This window comes from Trachurus trachurus (genome assembly GCF_905171665.1).
Source record: "Trachurus trachurus genome assembly, chromosome: 17".
NCBI classification, from domain to species: Eukaryota; Metazoa; Chordata; class Actinopteri; order Carangiformes; family Carangidae; genus Trachurus; species Trachurus trachurus.
Window position 1 is genome coordinate 15,042,305 of NC_139900.1, and position 21,080 is coordinate 15,063,384.

A 21,080-nucleotide genomic window follows, 5' to 3' on the forward strand; every position below is an offset into this window, starting at 1 on the left:
GTACAGTAACCATGTTGACTTAACAAAATAAAAATTATTAGACTGATCGGTTCATTGAAAAACATTTATTTATTTACGTAACTGTGGTGATTTCAGTCCGTAGCCCAGAAGCAGTCCTGCTCACTTTTCATTCAAACAAACTAATGCCACTGCCACAGTTGTTAATTTTCATCAATAAGACCAACATTAATCTCTTAAAAATAATTTAACCAGTCAGCAGTAAACCTCTAAAAGCATGCGGATACGTTACTTGGCTCGTTTCCTCCGACGGGAGGAGGACGGTCGGCCCCGCCGGCAGATCAGCTCAGTAGAGCGCTGCCCCTGGTCCCTGGTCGGGGCTCACACAGACTCTGCACTTCTCCCAAACAAACATCGGCGCAAGTTCCTAACAAACATCATGAACTGACCACAGACTCCGGATTAAACGGTGACTTTCTTGCATGAAAAAAATATTGAAACTGTGACGTGTTGACAGCGCTTAAACCAGGTTTTGGCAGCTTTACTGCTGTGGCTTGGTTGCCGCGAAATGGCGATATCGATGCTAATTTCTGTTAGCCCGTCTATGAGGTTTTGCATTATACGTTAGCATTAAGCTAACGGGCTTTATGTTTAGTTGTGATACTGGCTGTGTGTGTTTTGAACGTTGTTTCAAACTGTGTGGGTTTGATTTAACATCTTTTATGCTTAAATGTATATATTCCCGCTTAATATATTGCTTTACTCCTCTTCTTATGCCATTTTTACTGTAGGGCAGGCTAATCTTCACTTTAGAGTGACAAATAAAACCTTGAAACAAGAAGATTTTACCTTTTGTTTGAAAACGGACATTGATGTACATACAGTAATTCAGTAACAGTTGTAAATATACCTTTGTACGGTTTATTTTTTAATATTTACCGTCCAAAAGCAAGCTCAGTGCTGTCTGTCCCATAGCAGAACATGACAGCGGCAGCCTCGTTTGGAACGAACCACGTGACCGCGCTGGCGGCGACATCAAAGGCTGTCGCCACTCTGTTATATCTATCGCTCTCGCTCTGAGCGGGAGAAATTAGGCTCGTTCGAGATGAGCCAGGCGTACGCAGAATCGATCGCCGGTGACCAGCGCACAATGCATGCCGGTTAGATTTGTGTCCGACTTGATCCCGACTTGCTCTGACGTCATGCACGCGCCTGCAACGATAACCTCACGAGATCAAGGCGGCCGCAGTTTTTAGAGCCAGGCGCCGCAGTTGCTCTCCACCGACTGCTACCGCCTGCAAGCCTCAGGGCATGATGGGAAACGCACCGGATCATGAGCTGATTGGCTCTTAGTTAGGACTGCAAACACTACGTGTTGTTGTATAATGCTGGATTATATGAATCTCATGTTGTAGGCCTATACTGCTTAAAAAAATATTCACACTGGGTCAAATTATGTCCTGAGAAATATATTGGTTATTTATTGGACAATTGCAGTACAGCATAAGAAATATATACTTTGGTGACTTCCTGTTTGTATTGACGGCGGCTGGAAACTGTCCGACTTGACTGCAGCTTTCTGTCACCGCCCCCTGCTGCTGCCGCCTGCTCTCGCCGACCGTCCAGGCGAGGCGCAGTTCATCTCGAACGAGCCTATTGAGAGCGCCTGAGTGGACACATCTCGCGCTGCTTGAAAGTCCCGCCCACAATCACAGTCTTACTTGTTTAATCCTGAAGAATATAAATATGTACCAAATAGGTTTAACAGGAATGTTTTTCAACTGCTAAAATGTAGTTAAGTTAAGACAATCCTTTATGGTTTTAATTACAAAAAAGGTTTTCTCACATGTGTTGAAGAAAGAATCATCCGACAGGGGCATCCCATCTATTGTGTAGAGACAGACTCCTGTGGTGCTGCCAACGTTTTCAAGATGACAGATCCTTAACATCAGATCTTCAACTGTGTTCTGCGCTTGATCCAAATCTGTAAATGAAAAATTTACGGGCTGTGGCAGCGAAACTGAAAATTGTCGAGTAAGGTAATAATAATAAATAATAATACATTTTATTTGGAGGCGCCTTTCAGGTCACCCAAGGTCACCTTACAAAAATGGAGTGATAAAAGATCATAGTATCATAAGGTCAGGTTGTTGTTGGTTGATCCAGTGAATGATCAACTTTCAGGGTTGATCAGAATTTTCCTCTGGATGTAAACATGCTGTAAGAAATGATCACACCGAGATCAGCAGAGTCTGTGTTGACAGCTCCGCTGCTGCGGCGGCTCCTTTTTAGCGGCAGTTAATGAAAACAGAGGTTTTTTTTCTAGTTTTTAACACTGTAAAACTAGTTGTCACAGAAGGAGCAACACAGTAGTGGTCTCCTCTGCGTCTCTTCTAATCCAGTGCCTCCACAGTCTCATGTTTTACCGTCTCTGTCTGTAGCTACAGTATGTCCTTCACTTTCACTGTACTGTATGTTGCTGTCAGCCAGCGGAGGCAACCAACCCCGTGATGTCACGGACTGTCCAACGACAAGATGGCTGCGCCCTAGCTATATGCTAAATGCTTGTGTTGTGTTTGTTTGCCTAATTTTAAGCACACTGGAAATCCATTTAATAAATTATGTCAAATTGGCTGGGTGCTTCATTTCCACTTTAAGAGTTGCTCTCAGGCTGTATTCTGTAAACAAGTCAATAGGTGAACAAAATAATGATTAAAATGTTAAAATGCATGATAAGTTGTGTTCCTTTTACCTTTAATATATTTTGGTTGAGGACATTTGGGGTATGTGTACTGCAGATAGAACGCCTCCACTGATTTTTGCACAGGTTGAACAGTTTGAACTTGTTGCTCTGGACCTTTCAGTGTTTGAATGGAGTTTTTCATTGCAGAAAAACGGTTATTTTCCACATGACTTAAACCTGCAAAAAAAAATGGAGATAAAAAGCAAAATGAATTCAAAATGTTCCACTAACATGTTTTTTTCTTTATCCTTATATTATATCAAAACTTAAAAACACAATGTGACACTTCGAACACTGGCAATAATTGGACTTTTAAGCAGCTTTTTTTAATTTCCTGCAAACTACAGGTAAGTGTAATTTTATCATCTTATTTTCCATTGGGTCGTGACATTTTGTGTAGTAGCAGTTTATAAAATGGGACAGTATTTAAGTTCAAGTCAGACAAGTTATGAGTTAATTACTCCAGGCATCAGGTATTTATATAAATTCAAATTCTCTTCACGCTTGCATAATACTGTGAATCAAGCATGTTTAGCACTGAACTGAAGTAAAAATCTAAGATGTCTTTGAAGGATGTTGACATTTGTTCATCTTACCTAAGTTGCTTAAGTCTTCATCTGTGATGCCATCCAGGAAATCTCTCTCATCTTTAACACCCAACTGAACAAACTGCTTGTGGTAGGACTCCAGTCGGTGTTGCTCAAGCAGGCTGAATATTGCACCCATCTAAAAACAGACATCAGGAGATTTTATTTACCATCACTCTCTACCCCTTTTTAAATATCTGTGACAAATGATAACATGCAGATTATAAAATAAAATATGTTACAGTCAATACCTGGGAAACTGAGATTAAACTCTATTCATATTACTGTCCTCATTTGAAAATTAGGATAATGCCAGTATTAGTCTTCCAGTATAGTATTATCCTAATGTTCATCTTTATGGTCCCTAACCACAAATAACACAGATCTAACAACATGATGACTCTACTGACTGTTGACTTTGCCTGCCATCTGTACTCTTCTAGTCTAAATGTTGTGCTAGTAGAATACAAAGTTAATTCTAATCTTTCAACAGTAAGTCAAGTCATTCATAAACATATTTGAATTTTAATGGATAAATTAAGGATTCATTTCTGCATTAAGGCATTTTTAAACACACCTGTGGTGTTGTCTGCTTGTCTGGGACTAAACCATCTCCCATGTGTGTCTCTTCCACACACTTTGAGCGCTCCTCTCTCAGATCATTTGTAGCTGGGATCAGTCTATGTCCCTTTCCATGGCAGCGTTCTTCGTGGGCTCTCAGGTGAGTCACACAGTAAGACTCCACGCACATGAGACAGGATTTGACAGCTCTGCTCTTCTTCTTCCCCCTACAGTGACTGCATTTCACCACCTCAGGTTTGGCCAAGGCTTCAGCTGCAACTTGATATCTGGTTTGCTGAAACTTTTTCACCGCTTCGCCCAGAGCTGTGTTTCCTCTCATCGGAGGTCTCGGTTTAAAGACCTGCCTGCACTGAGGACAGTTGTACAGACCTTTCTTCTTGGGCTGGTTCCAGTGGCCTTCAATGCAGTCATGACAATAACTGTGGCCGCAGGGGATTGTCACCGGGTCCCTCAAGACATCCAGGCAAATTGAACAATCAAACTTATCTTGTTCAATAGAAGCAGTTGTTGCTGCCATTTCTTAAACACTGCTGGAAAAAACTGAGGGAATATGCAGTTTGCAGATTCCCAGGTTTCATCTGCTGCCGCTTGAAGCCTCCAGTCTTGAGGGGTCTCTTCAGTTTCTGTTCTCTCCTGTAGCAAGAAATGAAACCAAACTGTTTAAAGGGATAGTTCACCCAAAATTCAAAATTCCTCATGTCGACTAAGGGCTGGGAGAAGTTTCAGAGTACTCCGTGCCTTCTCTGAGTTACAGCGGGGCTCCGTGCAGCACTGCATGCCCATATGACGGTTGCGAACGGAGCTCACTTTTCTTCGTCCAAAAAGTCACACCAAAAAACATCCAAATACCTCCATGCTGCTCGTCTGTAATGTCCCTTTATTGTTCAGAAAAAAATTAAAGCAGATATCAGTGGAATGTTTTTGTTAATATAAGTCCTAAATAGTCCTATTTTCCGTCAGCAATCACTTACATGAAGTATTTCAGCCTAAACACGAGTCTCTCCGTCACTCTGCTCTGCTGTAACCCGAGGAGAAAATTTTCCTTGTGTAGCACCCTGCCCTATGAACTGAGAAACTATTTATTCGGAATCACCTTTAATATTAGGGCGGGCTCTGGGTTCTTAGGTTTTTGTGGTTGGTGCCGTATTAACCTGTACTAATGAAGTTTAACTAATGAGAAGATTCCCTTTTTTCTTTTCAGGTTATAAGGTAAGTAAATAAATGAATTGGTGCCTCCACTTAGTAGAACTTAAAATGAAATAAAATGTAAAATCCCACTAAGAATAAACAACTTTCTTCAAGTGTAACTTGTCTCTTTATATCAATGAAGTATTGACACAGCAAATTATCTCACAGCAACACAGGTAAACAATATCTTTCTTACACAAACTCTCAATATCAGTGTCACTTATTATTCCCTGAATGCAACACACTTTCAAATCTCACATTTATAACAATTGTGTGCACACAACCCAAAAAAACAAACGATGCAGGCCTGAGTCGTTGCTTGTGATCGGTGGGGTCTCAAACCTTGTGACCACTTCACTTAAGCGAGCAAAATAAAATGTAATGAGTTAATCCGGTGTATTTGTGATTGTTCGTACTCACAGTCTGTCCTCAGTCAGTTTGTATGGGTTTGGTTGGGAATGAGGATGAGGGGATGAATGTGGGGGAATGAATGAAGAGGGAGAGAGGAAAGGAGAATCCGGGGACTGCTCACTGGTCACACACTCGGCCACTAGCCGCCGCTCGCGTCGAGGATACACGAAAAAGGTCCAAGATGTGTTGTCCTGGTCTGGATCTCTGACGAGCATACACACACGGCTCTAAATCACTCATATTCATAGTTTCTGTGCATATTCGCGAGCTCATTCCGAGTTCACATAACATACTATAGTAACACACATTAAACACAGCAAGTAACGTGAGGCTACTACATTCAACATCACTGATAGCATGTTAGCACAAGCCACTCGCTCATCACGGTTAGCATTCATAGTCACAACAGTAGTAAAACAGTCCGTATTACCACAAACATAACATTTACCTTCAGTACGCATCAGTATGACCCTGTTCCGCTGGTAAACTCTGCATTTAACACTGGAATCGAAGGAAACACTCGTACTGTAGCTCATGCTACATTGCATGTAAACGTTGTCACCTCATGTGCGTCTCGTCTCTCTCTGTTGTTTTCCGTATGTCCCAGGTGTCCCACCCACTTAGCTTGCCTGATAGGACGCTCGTTCCCCACAACCATAGCAACCCAGCAGACTGACAGGTAGAATGAGGATATGACGAATAGGTCAGATACCTATACACTGGAGTCAACAAAATAAATGATTTACATTATATAATATCAACCATTGTTATTATTTTAACCTTTTGTATATAATATGAACTTACATGGCCTTTCTGTACTTTTTAAACGACAAATAAATACATTGTAATGAAATTAACTCATGAACAGAACATATTTATCATCAAGGGTTTTTAATGTAGACAGGGCTACACCCTCCCCCTTCTAAACCATTAGATGTCCTCATCTAATCCTATGTTTCCTGAGTGGGGCTTTTCTTGCAGGTGTAGGACCTCTATCTGCTGCACTATCAGTAGTTTGTGGATTCAGGTTTAGCTGAATGACCATACCATGATGTACAATAGTTACTGGTTCATCCATGGAATGGCCAGGTTTGTCATAAGTCAAACGAATGACTGGTTTGTTTTGTCTTTGTGAATGTCTAGTAGTCGAGCTATCTTTGTTTCTAGCATCTCTTTTACTAGATGAGGTTTGTTCTTGTTCTGTCTTTGTCTCATTTCCTGTGTTTTCAGGTTCTGACTCATCAGATGACTTCTCGTCAGGTAAGTCTGTGTCACTTTCACCACTTCTTGTCACGTCCATGTTTTCCTCTGTGGCTTTAGGGATCTGCTTTGATTGACGGTAAGTAGACAAAACATGTCTCTCCACTTCATCAATGTCAAAAGATGGATATCCTGGTATCTCATCAAACTCAGATTCTGAATCAGAAGGATCACTATCTGCAGACTCGGGCAGGTGATGCCTCCGACTCCTCCTTTTGTTCTGTGACCTTGTGACAGACGGTTCCGTGTGTTTTGTTGTTTGAGCTGAGGGATCTGATATCCTTACCAGGTAACCAATTGGCAGGAGATGGTCTCTGTGAAGAGTTTTGACACTTCCGGATCCACACTCTGGTTTAACTTCATAGACAGGTAAGTTGGGTAACTGTCTGACAATGACATAAGGGTTGGACTTCCATCTGTCTTGAAGTTTGTGCTTCCCAGTAAGACCAAGGTTTCTCAACAGGACTCTGTCTCCTTCGGCCAATGGCTGACCTCGAACACGGCGATCGTACTGAGACTTGTTTCTCAAGTGACTTTTGTCAGCTGCCTCGGTGGCAAGTTTGTAGGCTTTCTTTAAGTCCTGTTTCAACTTGTTGACATACTGAAGATGGTCAGGTTCATGCTCTCCGTCGAGACAGGTGTTGAAACAAATATCCACAGGCAGTCGCGCCTCCCTGCCGAACATAAGAAAATACGGAGAATATCCTGTGGCGTCATTTTTAGTACAGTTATATGCGTGTACTAACTGACTAATGTGTTGACTCCATTTGTGCTTCTTTTCGTTCTGCAGGGTGCCCAGCATCGACAAAAGGGTGCGGTTGAATCGCTCAGGTTGGGCATCACCCTGGGGATGATAAGGAGAGGTGCGCGACTTTCTGATTCCTAGACTAGAGAGAAGCTGTTTTATGACTTTACTCTCAAAGTCTCTCCCCTGGTCCGAATGGATCCGGGCTGGGAGGCCATAATGAACAAAGTACTTCTCCCATAGTACTTTAGCGACGGTCATGGACTTTTGATCTCTAGTAGGAAAGGCCTGAGCGTACCGTGTGAAATGGTCGGTAACGACTAACACGTTGGCTATGCCTTTGCTGTCAGGTTCTATCTGCAAGAAATCTATGCAAACGAGATCCAATGGGCCTGTACTAGTGATCTGATTCAGCGTGGCTGAGCGCTGAGGAAGCGTCTTTCTTGAAATGCATCTTCCGCATGTTTTGATATATTGTTCAACTTCAATAGGCATATGTGGCCAATAAAACCTATCTTTGATAAGTTCTAATGTCTTCTCTACTCCTAGATGTCCACATTCATCATGAAGAGATTTTAGGACTGTGGTTCGAAACCTCTCAGGTAAGACTAGTTGTTTTGTCTCCTTGCCTGTGACTGTTTGTCTGACTCTGTACAATAAACCTTCTCTAAGTTGTAACTTAGGGGCTTCTCGACATATCAAAGCTACATCAGGGGGGTCATTTTTGGTATGAACTGGGGCTGTGCCAGCTTCAATGGCGGCTTTTACAGGACCAATGACTGGATCTAACTCCTGAGCAATCTGTAGCTCTCTTGAACTAAGCTGATCAATGGTGTTTCCACTAAGACTGACTGAGCAAACATACACCTCAGGAATAACTTCGGGAGAGACACCAAGCTGGTCTACAAGTCTGGATGGTACACCTGAGCTTTCTGTGGCATGGGCCCATTTACAGAGAGCTTTGATGCCTGATGGTGGAATGATTGTCCAATCTTTTTGGATTTCAGTGGCGTACTGCCTGGATAACAGATCAGCATCTACATTTTGACGTCCTGGCCTGTACTGGATTGTGAAGTCATAAGTGGCTAAAGCTGCTAGCCAGCGATGTCCTGTAGCGTTCAAACGGGCTGACGTGAGTACATAAGTGAGGGGGTTATTGTCAGTCCTCACTGTGAACTGTGCTCCGTATAAGTAGTCATGAAACTTGTCGACTACTGACCACTTTAACGCTAAAAACTCTAGCTGATGTGCAGGGTATCGCTGCTCTGACTGGCTGAGTTTCCGGCTCGCGAAAGCCACGGGCCTAAGGCCGCCTGGGTGTTCCTGATTTAACACTGCACCTAGCCCGCTTGTGCTAGCATCAATGTGTAAAATGTATGGCTTTGCAGGGTCGGCGAAAGCCAGTACCGGGGCATTAATGAGACAGTCAATGACCTTCTTAAAGGCTTCTCGGCACGACTGATCCCATCTTTCTCCAAATGGTTCAGATGTCTTTAAGTATGTCTTTGTTGAATCTGTGATTTGTGTTTTCCTCCCTTTCTGAGTAGGGGGATACCCTTTGGTGAGCTCGGTAAGTGGACGCACAATATGGGAGTAATTGGCGATGAATCTACGATAGTAGCCACAGAAACCGAGGAATGACCTGAGGCTCTTGAGGTCAGTTGGTTCTTTCCAGTGTTTCACCACTTCAACCTTTTCTGGGTCTGTGGCGATCCCTGTTTCAGACACAATGTGCCCTACATATTTGACTTTGGGTTGACAGAATTGGCATTTGTCCAACGACACTTTGAGTCCGACCTCCTGCAGACGGTCAAGTACTTTTAGAAGGCGATGTTCGTGCTCTTCCAGGGTTTTCCCGAAGACAATAATATCATCCAGATAGACTATGACCTGTAGGAGATGCATATCACCGACTGCCTTCTCCATGAGTCGTTGAAAGGTGGCTGGTGCGCCAGTTATGCCTTGTGGCATCCTTTCAAATTGGTAAAAGCCGACCGGACAAATAAATGCTGTCTTCTCCTTATCTTGTTCGCTCATAGCGATTTGGTAGTATCCACTGCGGAGATCCAATACCGAAAACCACTTACTGCCAGTTAAACAGTCCAATGCGTCGTCAATACGGGGTGTCGTGTATTGGTCCGGTATCGTCCGACGATTGAGCGTGCGATAATCAACGCACATTCGGATGGAGCCATTTTTCTTACGCACCACCACTATGGGCGATGCATAAGGGGACCGTGATTCTTTCACAATACCTGCAGCGAGCAGTTGCTGTATGTGTCGCCTTACATCATCGACGTCAGCTGGAGCTAAACGGCGGGATCTCTCTCTGAAAGGGGTCGTGTCACTCAACCGGATTTGGTGCTCTACTCCAGCGGCCAAACCCACATCCCATTCGTGGACGGAGAAAACATCTCGCCTTGCCGCGAGTTCCTGGCGGAGTCTTTCCTTCCAGTTCTCTGGAACTGGTGAATTTCCGAAGTCAAAGATCTCTGGGTCAAGAGGATCAGAAACAGTATCTGAGGAACATGGGGAGACAACAGTATCTACAGCATACATTTCTGCGAGGACTGTGCCAACCTGGATGGAGGTAGGTTTCTGAGTCTCATTATGTAGCAGTACTGTAAAGTGATTTACATCAATGCTGGTGTCAGGGAATACTCCTGGTTGTATCATAACTCCAGCAGGAAGCTGTTGATTAACTGGATTGTCAATAAGAATGATGTTATTACCTGACACTGACTGTTTCTCCACTTTACAGATAGCGTACACTTCCTCTCCAGGAGCTATGAGGAGTAGACCTGGACCTTGCCATTTCACTTGTCCGATGGTTTCGTCCTCCGCTGTTCTCTGAGGTAAGTTTTCCTGAGACTGTATCTGTTTATACACGGCCTGAAGTCTCATCGAATGTACTTTGTGTTGGCTGCCTGTTTCTTTTGCAATGTCCCACAATCTGTGAAACAAAAAAGCATTTGTACCTACTATGACAGGTGCCTGCTGTCCATGCTGAGGCTCTGGACATACAAGGGCAAGAACTGTGACAGGGCCTTTAACTCCTGACATTTCTTCTGGAAACTCCATCTCCGTCACCACATAACCTCTGTAGGGGTATTCAGAATCAGCAAGACCCCATATGGCTAGTCGGGAGATTGGCTGTATAGGGACATGTGACAGATGCTTGTCATACCATCCTCCAAAGATGATTGTTACATTTGATCCAGAATCCATAAGAGCATCACAGGTAAGATCATTGACTTTAATGGTACAGACAGACGATGGGCCAACGAGTCCTTCAGGTAGGTCAGAATCTGTTTTAGGAACTTCCATTTTGTTCACTCTGGCAATGCCATTGTCTGGGCTTTTAGAGCTCTCTTTTGGCTCTGTAGGGCTTCCACGGACTTGGCGTATGAGCTTTCTAATCACTTTTGAGGAGTTCTCTGGAGCAGTGCATTTAGTTGCTACATGCCCATCCTCTCCACATTTGTAACAGAAGAAACCAGTAAACTCTTCTTTAGGCTGAACTTTAAAGGGAGCAGCTCTTGGGTTCAATGGCACTTTGTTTCTGTCATACTCTCGTTTTCCCTTTGAGTAGTGAGTAGACTGCACTGACATGACTCTTAACTGTTCTTTAAGACTGTTTACTTCTGCTCTCAGTGACTGTATTTCCTGGTTAGGTTGACTTTTAATGTTACTTTCCTCCTTGGACCTTTTTGTGTAACCCTCACTGGCTGACTGAAACAGTGGGTTTCTTTGTTCCTTCAGTTTAGCTTTTAACTCTGCAATCTCTGCTCTGAGTTGAGTTTCATGATGCACATCTAACTCTGTTCCTTTCTCCGCTTGTGTTACATGTACATGTTGACGGGGTGCAGGCTTCCTGAGACCACGCCTAGCAGCTTCAAGATCTTCTGCTTCTCTAATCTCTTTCAGCAGATCTAGAAAGGTTGGTGGGTTGTCTCTCTTATCTCTCAGATTAAGCTGAATCAACATGAGATCAGACTCAACTGCACCTTTAATTAGCTGATCAAGTCTAGCTCGGTTACCTGTGTTACCTGGCAGACCACCTCTGCGAATGACTTTACTGAGGGATTTTTCTAGTCTGCGCAAGAACTCAGATAATCGTTCATTTGGCTTCTGGTAAAGAGACTTAAAAGATAAGTAAAGGTCTTCTCCTGACTCAGTACTTCCAAAGGTATTATCGATAGCCTGTATGTACTCCATACAACTAGCATCAGGATTTGACCACCGAACGGCTTGGATGATCTCCATGGCTGGTCCTTTAAGACTTTCGACAATCCTCCGTTTTTTCTCTTTTTCCGAGCACTCGTACTCTTCAGCCATGAACCTTGCCTGATCCAGCCAGCTGTCCAAGCTCTCCTCGCCGAGGGGAGTGGGGCTGATACCTGAAAAGGTTCTGAGACGACGATAGTTGTTACTCTCACTGGACTTGGGGCTTTGCCTCAATACTTCACCAACAGCACGAATTATGGATTCAGGATTATTGGTCCATTCACTGCCACTAGGTTTTACTGTTGGGATGTCATCCATTGTTTTTCCTTCATCTTGGAGAAACTGAGCTAATTTCTCTGAGAAGTTGTCTGTATCGTCTGTTTGAGGTTGAGCTATTGCTATTGTCCAACTAACACTTTCTGTGGGTGAGGTAAGTTCTAGTGGGACCCTGGTCGGGTCTATTTCTTCCCTAGACTCACACAAAACAGTGACAGTTTGGGTCTTAGTGTCAAACATCTTTCCTCTCACTCTAACTTTGCCCAGTATTTTGATAGTTTCCACTGCCTCCTCTATGACTGAAATGTCTTCCTCTTCTGATACACCATACAACATAAGGGCATGTTTTACAGATATTCCCTCCCCTCTGCACCAGTTACTTAACTCAAGTTGGGCGGATTGACTCATGTTGGTAGCTGTTTGGGTTTACTGCACTGTGCACTACTTGAAAAACGAGTTGCTTTACAAATTAAAACAGTTCAGGGAAAATGTGTCATTTACTTCACAAAGAAATGAATTCTGGGAAAATAAAAATTATAAATATCCCAGCGGTGCCTCCATTTATGTAGCACCCTGCCCTATGAACTGAGAAACTATTTATTCGGAATCACCTTTAATATTAGGGCGGGCTCTGGGTTCTTAGGTTTTTGTGGTTGGTGCCGTATTAACCTGTACTAATGAAGTTTAACTAATGAGAAGATTCCCTTTTTTCTTTTCAGGTTATAAGGTAAGTAAATAAATGAATTGGTGCCTCCACTTAGTAGAACTTAAAATGAAATAAAATGTAAAATCCCACTAAGAATAAACAACTTTCTTCAAGTGTAACTTGTCTCTTTATATCAATGAAGTATTGACACAGCAAATTATCTCACAGCAACACAGGTAAACAATATCTTTCTTACACAAACTCTCAATATCAGTGTCACTTATTATTCCCTGAATGCAACACACTTTCAAATCTCACATTTATAACAATTGTGTGCACACAACCCAAAAAAACAAACGATGCAGGCCTGAGTCGTTGCTTGTGATCGGTGGGGTCTCAAACCTTGTGACCACTTCACTTAAGCGAGCAAAATAAAATGTAATGAGTTAATCCGGTGTATTTGTGATTGTTCGTACTCACAGTCTGTCCTCAGTCAGTTTGTATGGGTTTGGTTGGGAATGAGGATGAGGGGATGAATGTGGGGGAATGAATGAAGAGGGAGAGAGGAAAGGAGAATCCGGGGACTGCTCACTGGTCACACACTCGGCCACTAGCCGCCGCTCGCGTCGAGGATACACGAAAAAGGTCCAAGATGTGTTGTCCTGGTCTGGATCTCTGACGAGCATACACACACGGCTCTAAATCACTCATATTCATAGTTTCTGTGCATATTCGCGAGCTCATTCCGAGTTCACATAACATACTATAGTAACACACATTAAACACAGCAAGTAACGTGAGGCTACTACATTCAACATCACTGATAGCATGTTAGCACAAGCCACTCGCTCATCACGGTTAGCATTCATAGTCACAACAGTAGTAAAACAGTCCGTATTACCACAAACATAACATTTACCTTCAGTACGCATCAGTATGACCCTGTTCCGCTGGTAAACTCTGCATTTAACACTGGAATCGAAGGAAACACTCGTACTGTAGCTCATGCTACATTGCATGTAAACGTTGTCACCTCATGTGCGTCTCGTCTCTCTCTGTTGTTTTCCGTATGTCCCAGGTGTCCCACCCACTTAGCTTGCCTGATAGGACGCTCGTTCCCCACAACCATAGCAACCCAGCAGACTGACAGGTAGAATGAGGATATGACGAATAGGTCAGATACCTATACACTGGAGTCAACAAAATAAATGATTTACATTATATAATATCAACCATTGTTATTATTTTAACCTTTTGTATATAATATGAACTTACATGGCCTTTCTGTACTTTTTAAACGACAAATAAATACATTGTAATGAAATTAACTCATGAACAGAACATATTTATCATCAAGGGTTTTTAATGTAGACAGGGCTACACTTGTGGGATACAAGTGTTATCCAATGAGGAGAGAGAACGGCATGAAGGGCTGTGTGTGCAGCCAAGGGATGCGCGTGAATGTGGTGACGTAGCACGAGGACCAATTGATGCCTGACAAGGGCGGGGGCTGCTAACTCATGGTGCGTTCAAAGAAACTCGTACTTTGTGTTTTTCCTTCCTGTGAAGTCATACCAGTTCGATCTGGTACGAGTTCACGGGTCGGAAGTTACGAGTGGCCGTTATAGGGAACTTTCACAGACAACAGGATGGTAAAAACACGAGCTACGGGTTACCTGGAACGCTACCAAGTCGTAGTTGTGACTTGAAGCTGTAACTTACGGTTTCAAAAGCCTGCCTTGAACGCAGCATTAGCCGAAACGGCCGTGAAGCTGATATCTGCTTTAAATAAGTATAGCCTATGTTTTAAGCTTGTTTGTAGCGGAAGCAAAGAACATTTTGTTTGAGTCCGCCTCCCTCACACACCTTGTGCGTGTTGAAAGTAGCCTACGGTAACGATCGGAGTCAACAACGTTTTGTTGTCAAGGTAACGTGTGTGAGAGTGCTGTTCCATTCATGTTTACAGCATCTGGACTGGACCATGCCTATTATATTAACGATCTGGACCCTCACAGACTCTCACACTCTGTCACTTAAGAGCTGACGTCACTTAAGTCAGTGAGGGTTCAGGGCTTGAGTCTTTAGGGGGCGGATTGGAATTGGGGGTGAAACTTCTCCCCCAGCCCTTAGTCGACATGAGGGTGAGTTTGAGTGAAATTTGAATTTTGGGTGAACTATCCCTTTAAGGGGGTGGAATTATTCCATCATCATGAGTTTAGAGAACAAAAAGGGGGCTGGCTGTTCATTTGTAACTGAAAGTTTCGCTCTGCCGTTTCCAACATGGCGGCCGGGTCACAAACGATCTCATTTTACAGTTAAACAACACACTAAAGTATGTTTCTGAAAACATTTGAGGCGGGAAATGTGTAGTGCAGTAACAGAATCTTGATTCATATTTGATCAACACTGCCTAGTTTGATAGTTTGAACGGAGTTTCGGGAGCCGGCTGCATCCGTCAGACGGACCCAATTTGCATAAAGTAAAAGTGGAGTCTTGATTATGAAAATTCACATACGGCGACCATGGATGTATTATATTAACGACGGCGACTGGACCGTCAACTGGACGTGTCGGATCCATGATGCACCGCGCGGCCGGAGCTCTTGCTCTGCATAGACATATGGGATCCGTTGACTTGACGTCCGTTGCCGGAGTTGGTGTGTCTGCAGTGCTCTGCACCATCAGACTCCGGGGGAACTGATGCAAATTTGCTGCTGCCTGAGTGTTGTGGTGGATCTTTCTCTGCGCAAACGTTTTAAAAGAGACAGCAACACAGTCGTGAAACTAGAAATCATGTCCAAAATGATTGTTGTTAAGATGGATAAAAGTACAAAACGCTATTAACTTCTCACAGCAAAGACTTTTCAATCAAATGACAATGCACGTTTCCCAGCACTCAAATCACTGCCCCTGTACAGTAGCCTATATTATAAATCCAGAATACGGGCTTTTCAATTAATTCCTGTTAAAAAAAACTCTACAAGGACATGCACAGAAAATTATTTAATTTCAAATTTCTCCACACACTTAATGCCAGATTTACATGAAATTGATGCTCATACAAAAGAAAGGTAAAGCTTGTCATTGAGTCATGTTTTATTCTTATATAATTCACCAGTGAGACAAAAACAAACTAGAACATTTTTCCCCAAAGTAATTACATTTTTGTATATTAAATATTATTTAAGTGACAAAACTGTGCATAGAAAAAACACCATGGGAAAATATTGAACCTCTAACTGAAAACCAGGAATGAAAGCACCGAAGCCTTGATGAATGGTAAACCAATTCTAAAGAACTAATAAGTGTGGACATATTCAGCTTTTCCTAAATCGCCAATTTGTGTCGGGTTTGTGTGAGAAGGCCTATGTCAATGATAATAACTGACAGGTTACACACAATAAAGAAAATTCAAACAACTCTGAAATAATGAGCTACTTGCACCCTTTGCTCAGACATGCATTTTCAACATGACAGACTTTAAATGAACATAAAACACGATGGACTAGATCTATAAAAGAGAACGAACCAGTTAACATCTATATAAAACTAGAAAAGTTTAACATACATAAAAAAGAAACGTTTTTCTCCAAAGTTTCACTGAATTTGACGAGAGCGATGATCCATCACCATGTTCCTCATGTCCCAGTCTGTTGTCAGGTCACTGAGATCAAGGTCATGTCCTGGGCCAACCATAGGGTCATGTTGGTGTCTGCAACAGTGAAGATACAGCACATTGCAATACAGCAGATTGATTGATGAGATTTTTTGGGGGGTAAGAGCAGTTTGACTCCCTGTATGGAAGAGTCTATTGCACGCAGTGCATGCAGTTCTGAATAGGTCAAATGACATTGGCTTCTTGGGTTAGTAATAACTGCATCAATACAGCTCACTTTTAATTAGTGTCAACAGTAGTAGATCAACTCACTGCTTGATGTGTTCTTCAATGGCCTTGCGTTCGTACACGGCGCCGTACACCGTTTTCACAGGATCAACAAACATCTTCTTGGAGAGTGGACAGAGAAGATGCTGTGGTACAAACTGAGGCACAGAATCCACCAATTTCTTCAAAATAAAAGAGAACGACAACAAGACATTGAGTATGTTATTGTAACAACTGCAAGTAGAAGTGGTTCTGTAGAAATAATAATCCACCAGATTCACCTTCTCCATGTCATCCAGTGACTGGCCTGCAGTTTGCTTTGTGTATTTCCTGGCCTCTTGTTCATAGGTCTCACGGTTTGTCAGGAACTCCTCAGCCAAAATGCTTCCAGAGGTGAAAAAAAAGTGAGATTACATGGCCAAGAAGGTGGTCGATATGTATTTGATTATGAATTTTAAGATACATTGCAGGCATTGCTATCATTACAAGTGTCATTATCTGAAACTGTAAAACCCACTAATCTCACTCTGTGGTGCAGACATGCTACAGCTGTAAAAGCTCTTTCTTTGTAAAGGGGGGACTGTATTTGTCTGTGAACTTTCTTTGCTGCACCAATAAATTATGACACACTGTCAATGACAACACACATTTCCACCACAAATAACGTTTAAAATTCATGCACTAAATTCGATTAAAAAAAAATTAGCAACACAAAACATATCCAGATATTCATTTACAAAATGATTCATTTATGAACTTGTACATCTCTCACCTGTCCAGTGGATCGTCAGGCTCAGGGATGATCAGCAGACCGTACACAGCATCAAAGATCTCTCTCATGGTGATGTGGGCGTTGTAGCTGCGGTCAAATATGCTGTGGCAGATGCGGCCCACGCTGTTGATGTTGCAGTGGTAAATCTGTCACACTGTTAAGAGAACGTAACCACCAAAAGTATACACGCACATGTATATGCTCACTTTTACCATCATATAACTTTAAAAGGTAGAGTCTGTAGGATTTTCCTAAAAAAGAGCCCCCCCCCCCCATAACGTTTCTTACTTACCAGACTTACCAAAACGGCAACGGACAAACTTACAGGCACAACCTTTAAAACGCTATGTGACTTTTTAAGTTGTTTGTAGTTTGGCAGGATACTCCGGTGACAAAGCGAACAAGTGGGGGCTCCACTGGGTATTCAGGACCAAAGTGGACGTACAGCTCAAACACTCCTTTCTCATAAGGAGTGTTAGGAGGACCTTGCATGAGGATCCTCCAGAACACTGTAAAGATATAAACAAACAAAAACTTTAAACCATTGCTATGAAAAGATTACACTTCAGAATAGAAATATTGGTTTTCATGAACTTTTACTTGCAAATGACTCTTTTTGAGATTAGATTCTGTAAAAACAGGTGAAGGAGAACAGTGCCACCTACTGATGTCTGACTCTGATGGAAAGACTGTGAAGAAGGGATGTGGGTCACAGTGCAGGCTCCTCAGCTCCTCCAGGACTCGTTTGTCCTTCTCCAACAAACGTCCGTCCTTTGACTCCCGAAGTCGTTTTTTCAGAGCACTAATTTCAAAGACCATCAATACTATATTGTTATCATAATCTTTGCAGTTAAGAATCCCTCAGAGGACTGTGATCAAACACAGTTTTGTCCACAACTGGTCAATAAATGAATCAGACAATCAACAAAAAATAATAATAATTGTGGTGAATCATGACATTTGGTCAATAGATGCTACAACAAAGCTACGTCACTGTTCAATGGCTGTAATAGATCAAGGGCAACGTCTTAACCAAATCTTAATGAATCCATCTGAAGTTGTTGTTTTTCTGTATCTTACTAAACTTCATACATTTGGTTTTTTACTGTTATTTAGAAAATTTATTTCACCTTGAGAAGGAGCTTTTTTTTTTTTTGTAATGTTCAATATATTGGTGGTTGAACATGAAACTTGTTTGACAATTAAAAACTGCTAAATAGTTCAGATGATGAATGTGGTTATCAACAGATGGACAAATGTCACAATAACTTTATAATTAGTATACAGAAAATGTGTTATGAACTCTTACCTCTCTGTCCCTGTTACTTTGTTGTTTATCTGACTTGGTAAAGATGTTTCTGGACATTTGTCATACCCATGAGTAGCAAAGATGTGTACTAGGGCACGCTACAAAACAACAAGGACAAAATCAACGACCACATCAATGACAAACCACGAGTTTAAAACAGTAAAAAGAACAGAACGGCAAGATACTGCCACTGACCTTACTGACAGACTCTGGGTTTAGTTTTTTCTTGGGTTTCCTCTGCTCCAGAGACAAAACTGTCTCGATCTCAAAGAGCTTCAACCCCTCTTTGGTTGACTGTGGTTTGAAACAGCATCCACCTAGAGGCAATCAGGGGTATGTGGTGAGGAGATGCAATACGTGTCTAAATGACATAAAAACGTACAGTCAAAAATATATAAACATATGTGAATAACAATACATACAGATATTTACAATTTGCTTTTTGTTTTCTAGTGTTTCAACTAAAATCTTAGTGTTCTTTTCTTCCAATGGTTGAGACTTATTTGATGCCACTTAGCAACTGTTGAGTATAATGTCAGACCTGCTGAGACAAAGTCAGTCCACCTGTTCTCCACTTTTACATCCTTTTTTTTTTTTACTTTACAGGATATCTACCAAAGCCGTGTGGCTAGATTGATGATATATGATTCAATAATGAACACATACCTGTTGCATTGCTGATTCCGTGCAGCATATTGTTTTCCACGTCTCCAAGAAGGACTGAATCCACAATGATGTCAGATTTGAGCAGTTTGGCTGTAACTGCAACTGGCTCCATTGAGGATCTATGGAAATATGACAGTATTCAGATTATCAACTCAGCTGCCCCCAAATAAAGGCAAGGCAAGTTTATTTGTATAGCACATTATTACAGTTTGTCTCAGAATAAAAATATTGCTTTTCCATAAAAAATTATATTAAGTCTGAATTAATCATTAAAAAAATGTTGACGGTTTCGATAATGACCTGTTTACATTGTACCTGCCAGTAGCCGCCATTGTGGCTCACTGGCTCACTTCTCCGCTGTTTTCCTAAGCCTCCTCCCAGTAATGTGTGTTTGTTTTCAACCAAGCCTTTTTAATAATCAATCGCTGGATCGATGGATTATCATAAACATGTTATGGAAGAGGTGGCAATGTGTGTATTTGTGTAGTCTAATCTGTCATAAACAAGAGAATACGGTTTACAGGACGTTTGTGTCATGGACTCGCGGTGCCACCGAGACGAGAGCTGTGACACCGGGTCAGAGGCTCTGATGATCATACAGGTTGAGAGGTTTGGTTTTCAGCAGCGGTGTGGAATGTATATATAATATAAACAATTTATGCATATCTTTGTAGTTACAATATCAACAGGTGGTAGCACAGCACAATAATACAAAGAAGGGAATTTACCCAGAATCATTTCCATCAGTGAGACAGATGATGCGAAGTCGACATTCTGGAAACGTCGTCTTGACCTTGTCCAACTCTATCGCACCACGTCGTAGCGCATCATACAGCAGAGTACATCCATTTGGCTCAAGGTTACGCATGTGCTCCTAAAAATAAAAACATTTCTATTTAGGTAGACAACAACATTGGGAATGGGACGTCAAGCTGGACGGGGGCATGAACACTTGCCTTGAACTTTTCCAGATTTTCAGTAAATGTGTGAAGAGTTTTCACCATGGAATCGAACTTCACCAGACCAATGATATGATGGAAATCATAAGCCATGCTTCTCGATGCAAAGTTGTCAAAGAGCTCCTTAACGGCGTCAACTTTCTTTATTCCTGCATTTCTGTAGCACTCCTCTGCCATGGACGAACTTGTGTCTATCAGGACCTAATGAAAACAAAGACATATATTCTATGAAGCTGTTATTGATGTAGTAGAAACTTCATAACAAAAAACATATTTTGCACTTAAATAACAGTTAAGATCTAGCAAGGAGAGACATGTTACCAGTATGGCCTCCTTTGGAGTCCTGGTTGTGACAAGTGATCCGTCATCTCGATGGTCACCAGTCCTGTGTTGAATATTAAGAAAAATAAATAAGATACTAAGTTATGTGATGTATTGTAATATGTTTTGTTGTATTTCTACTGCACAATTTAATATATTTTATCAGTTGATTTCTTTCTTTAAAAAAAAAAAAAACCCAAAAAACCTGTTAATGTCAAAGTACTCACTTTGCTGCCAGCACATTCACATCCTCCTCTTTAACTTCCCCATCCAGACAATCGTGCACGTAGATAAAATCTGCGGGTCGTTTTTCTTTATGCAGATAAACGCCAAGGTTGTCTAAAAAAGAAAAATTCACACCCAAAAGAAGCCATCCGGAGCATGAATCCGTAACAATGCACTTTAAAACATTATGTGCACAGAGAGGAATCAGCGCCATGAATATGATTTGATGGTTACCTTCACTCAGCAGAACAAGGCGACCCTTAGTCACCCCCAGACTCTTCAGATGTAGAGGTGGGGTCACATTGAGAAGAGGGAAAGATTT

General features: G+C 42.0%; 2 protein-coding genes across 2 annotated transcripts in view; both read right to left on the reverse strand.

The window, feature by feature from the left end:
* The window catches only part of LOC311000671 (ubiquitin-conjugating enzyme E2 E3-like), a 33,443-nt gene extending 14,156 nt beyond the window's left edge, over positions 1–19,287 (reverse strand). Inside the window, exons 1-2 of the mRNA XM_083991428.1 lie at positions 19,254–19,287; positions 18,783–18,904 (exon numbers count right to left, since the gene is read on the reverse strand). Of these exons, the coding sequence (XP_083847554.1) occupies positions 18,783–18,904; positions 19,254–19,281 (150 nt within the window). The 5' untranslated portion in view covers positions 19,282–19,287. The remainder of the gene's footprint in view (positions 1–18,782; positions 18,905–19,253) is intronic.
* On the reverse strand, positions 15,181–18,097 carry LOC311000027 (uncharacterized protein; the record flags this gene model as incomplete). The annotated part of the gene is made up of 7 exons (XM_083990664.1): positions 15,181–15,365; positions 16,235–16,335; positions 16,552–16,688; positions 16,788–16,890; positions 17,279–17,424; positions 17,663–17,787; positions 17,944–18,097. 7 exons carry the CDS (start codon positions 18,095–18,097, stop codon positions 15,181–15,183), a joined length of 951 nt encoding a protein of 316 aa, XP_083846790.1.
* Positions 19,288–21,080: the final 1,793 nt, after the last annotated feature.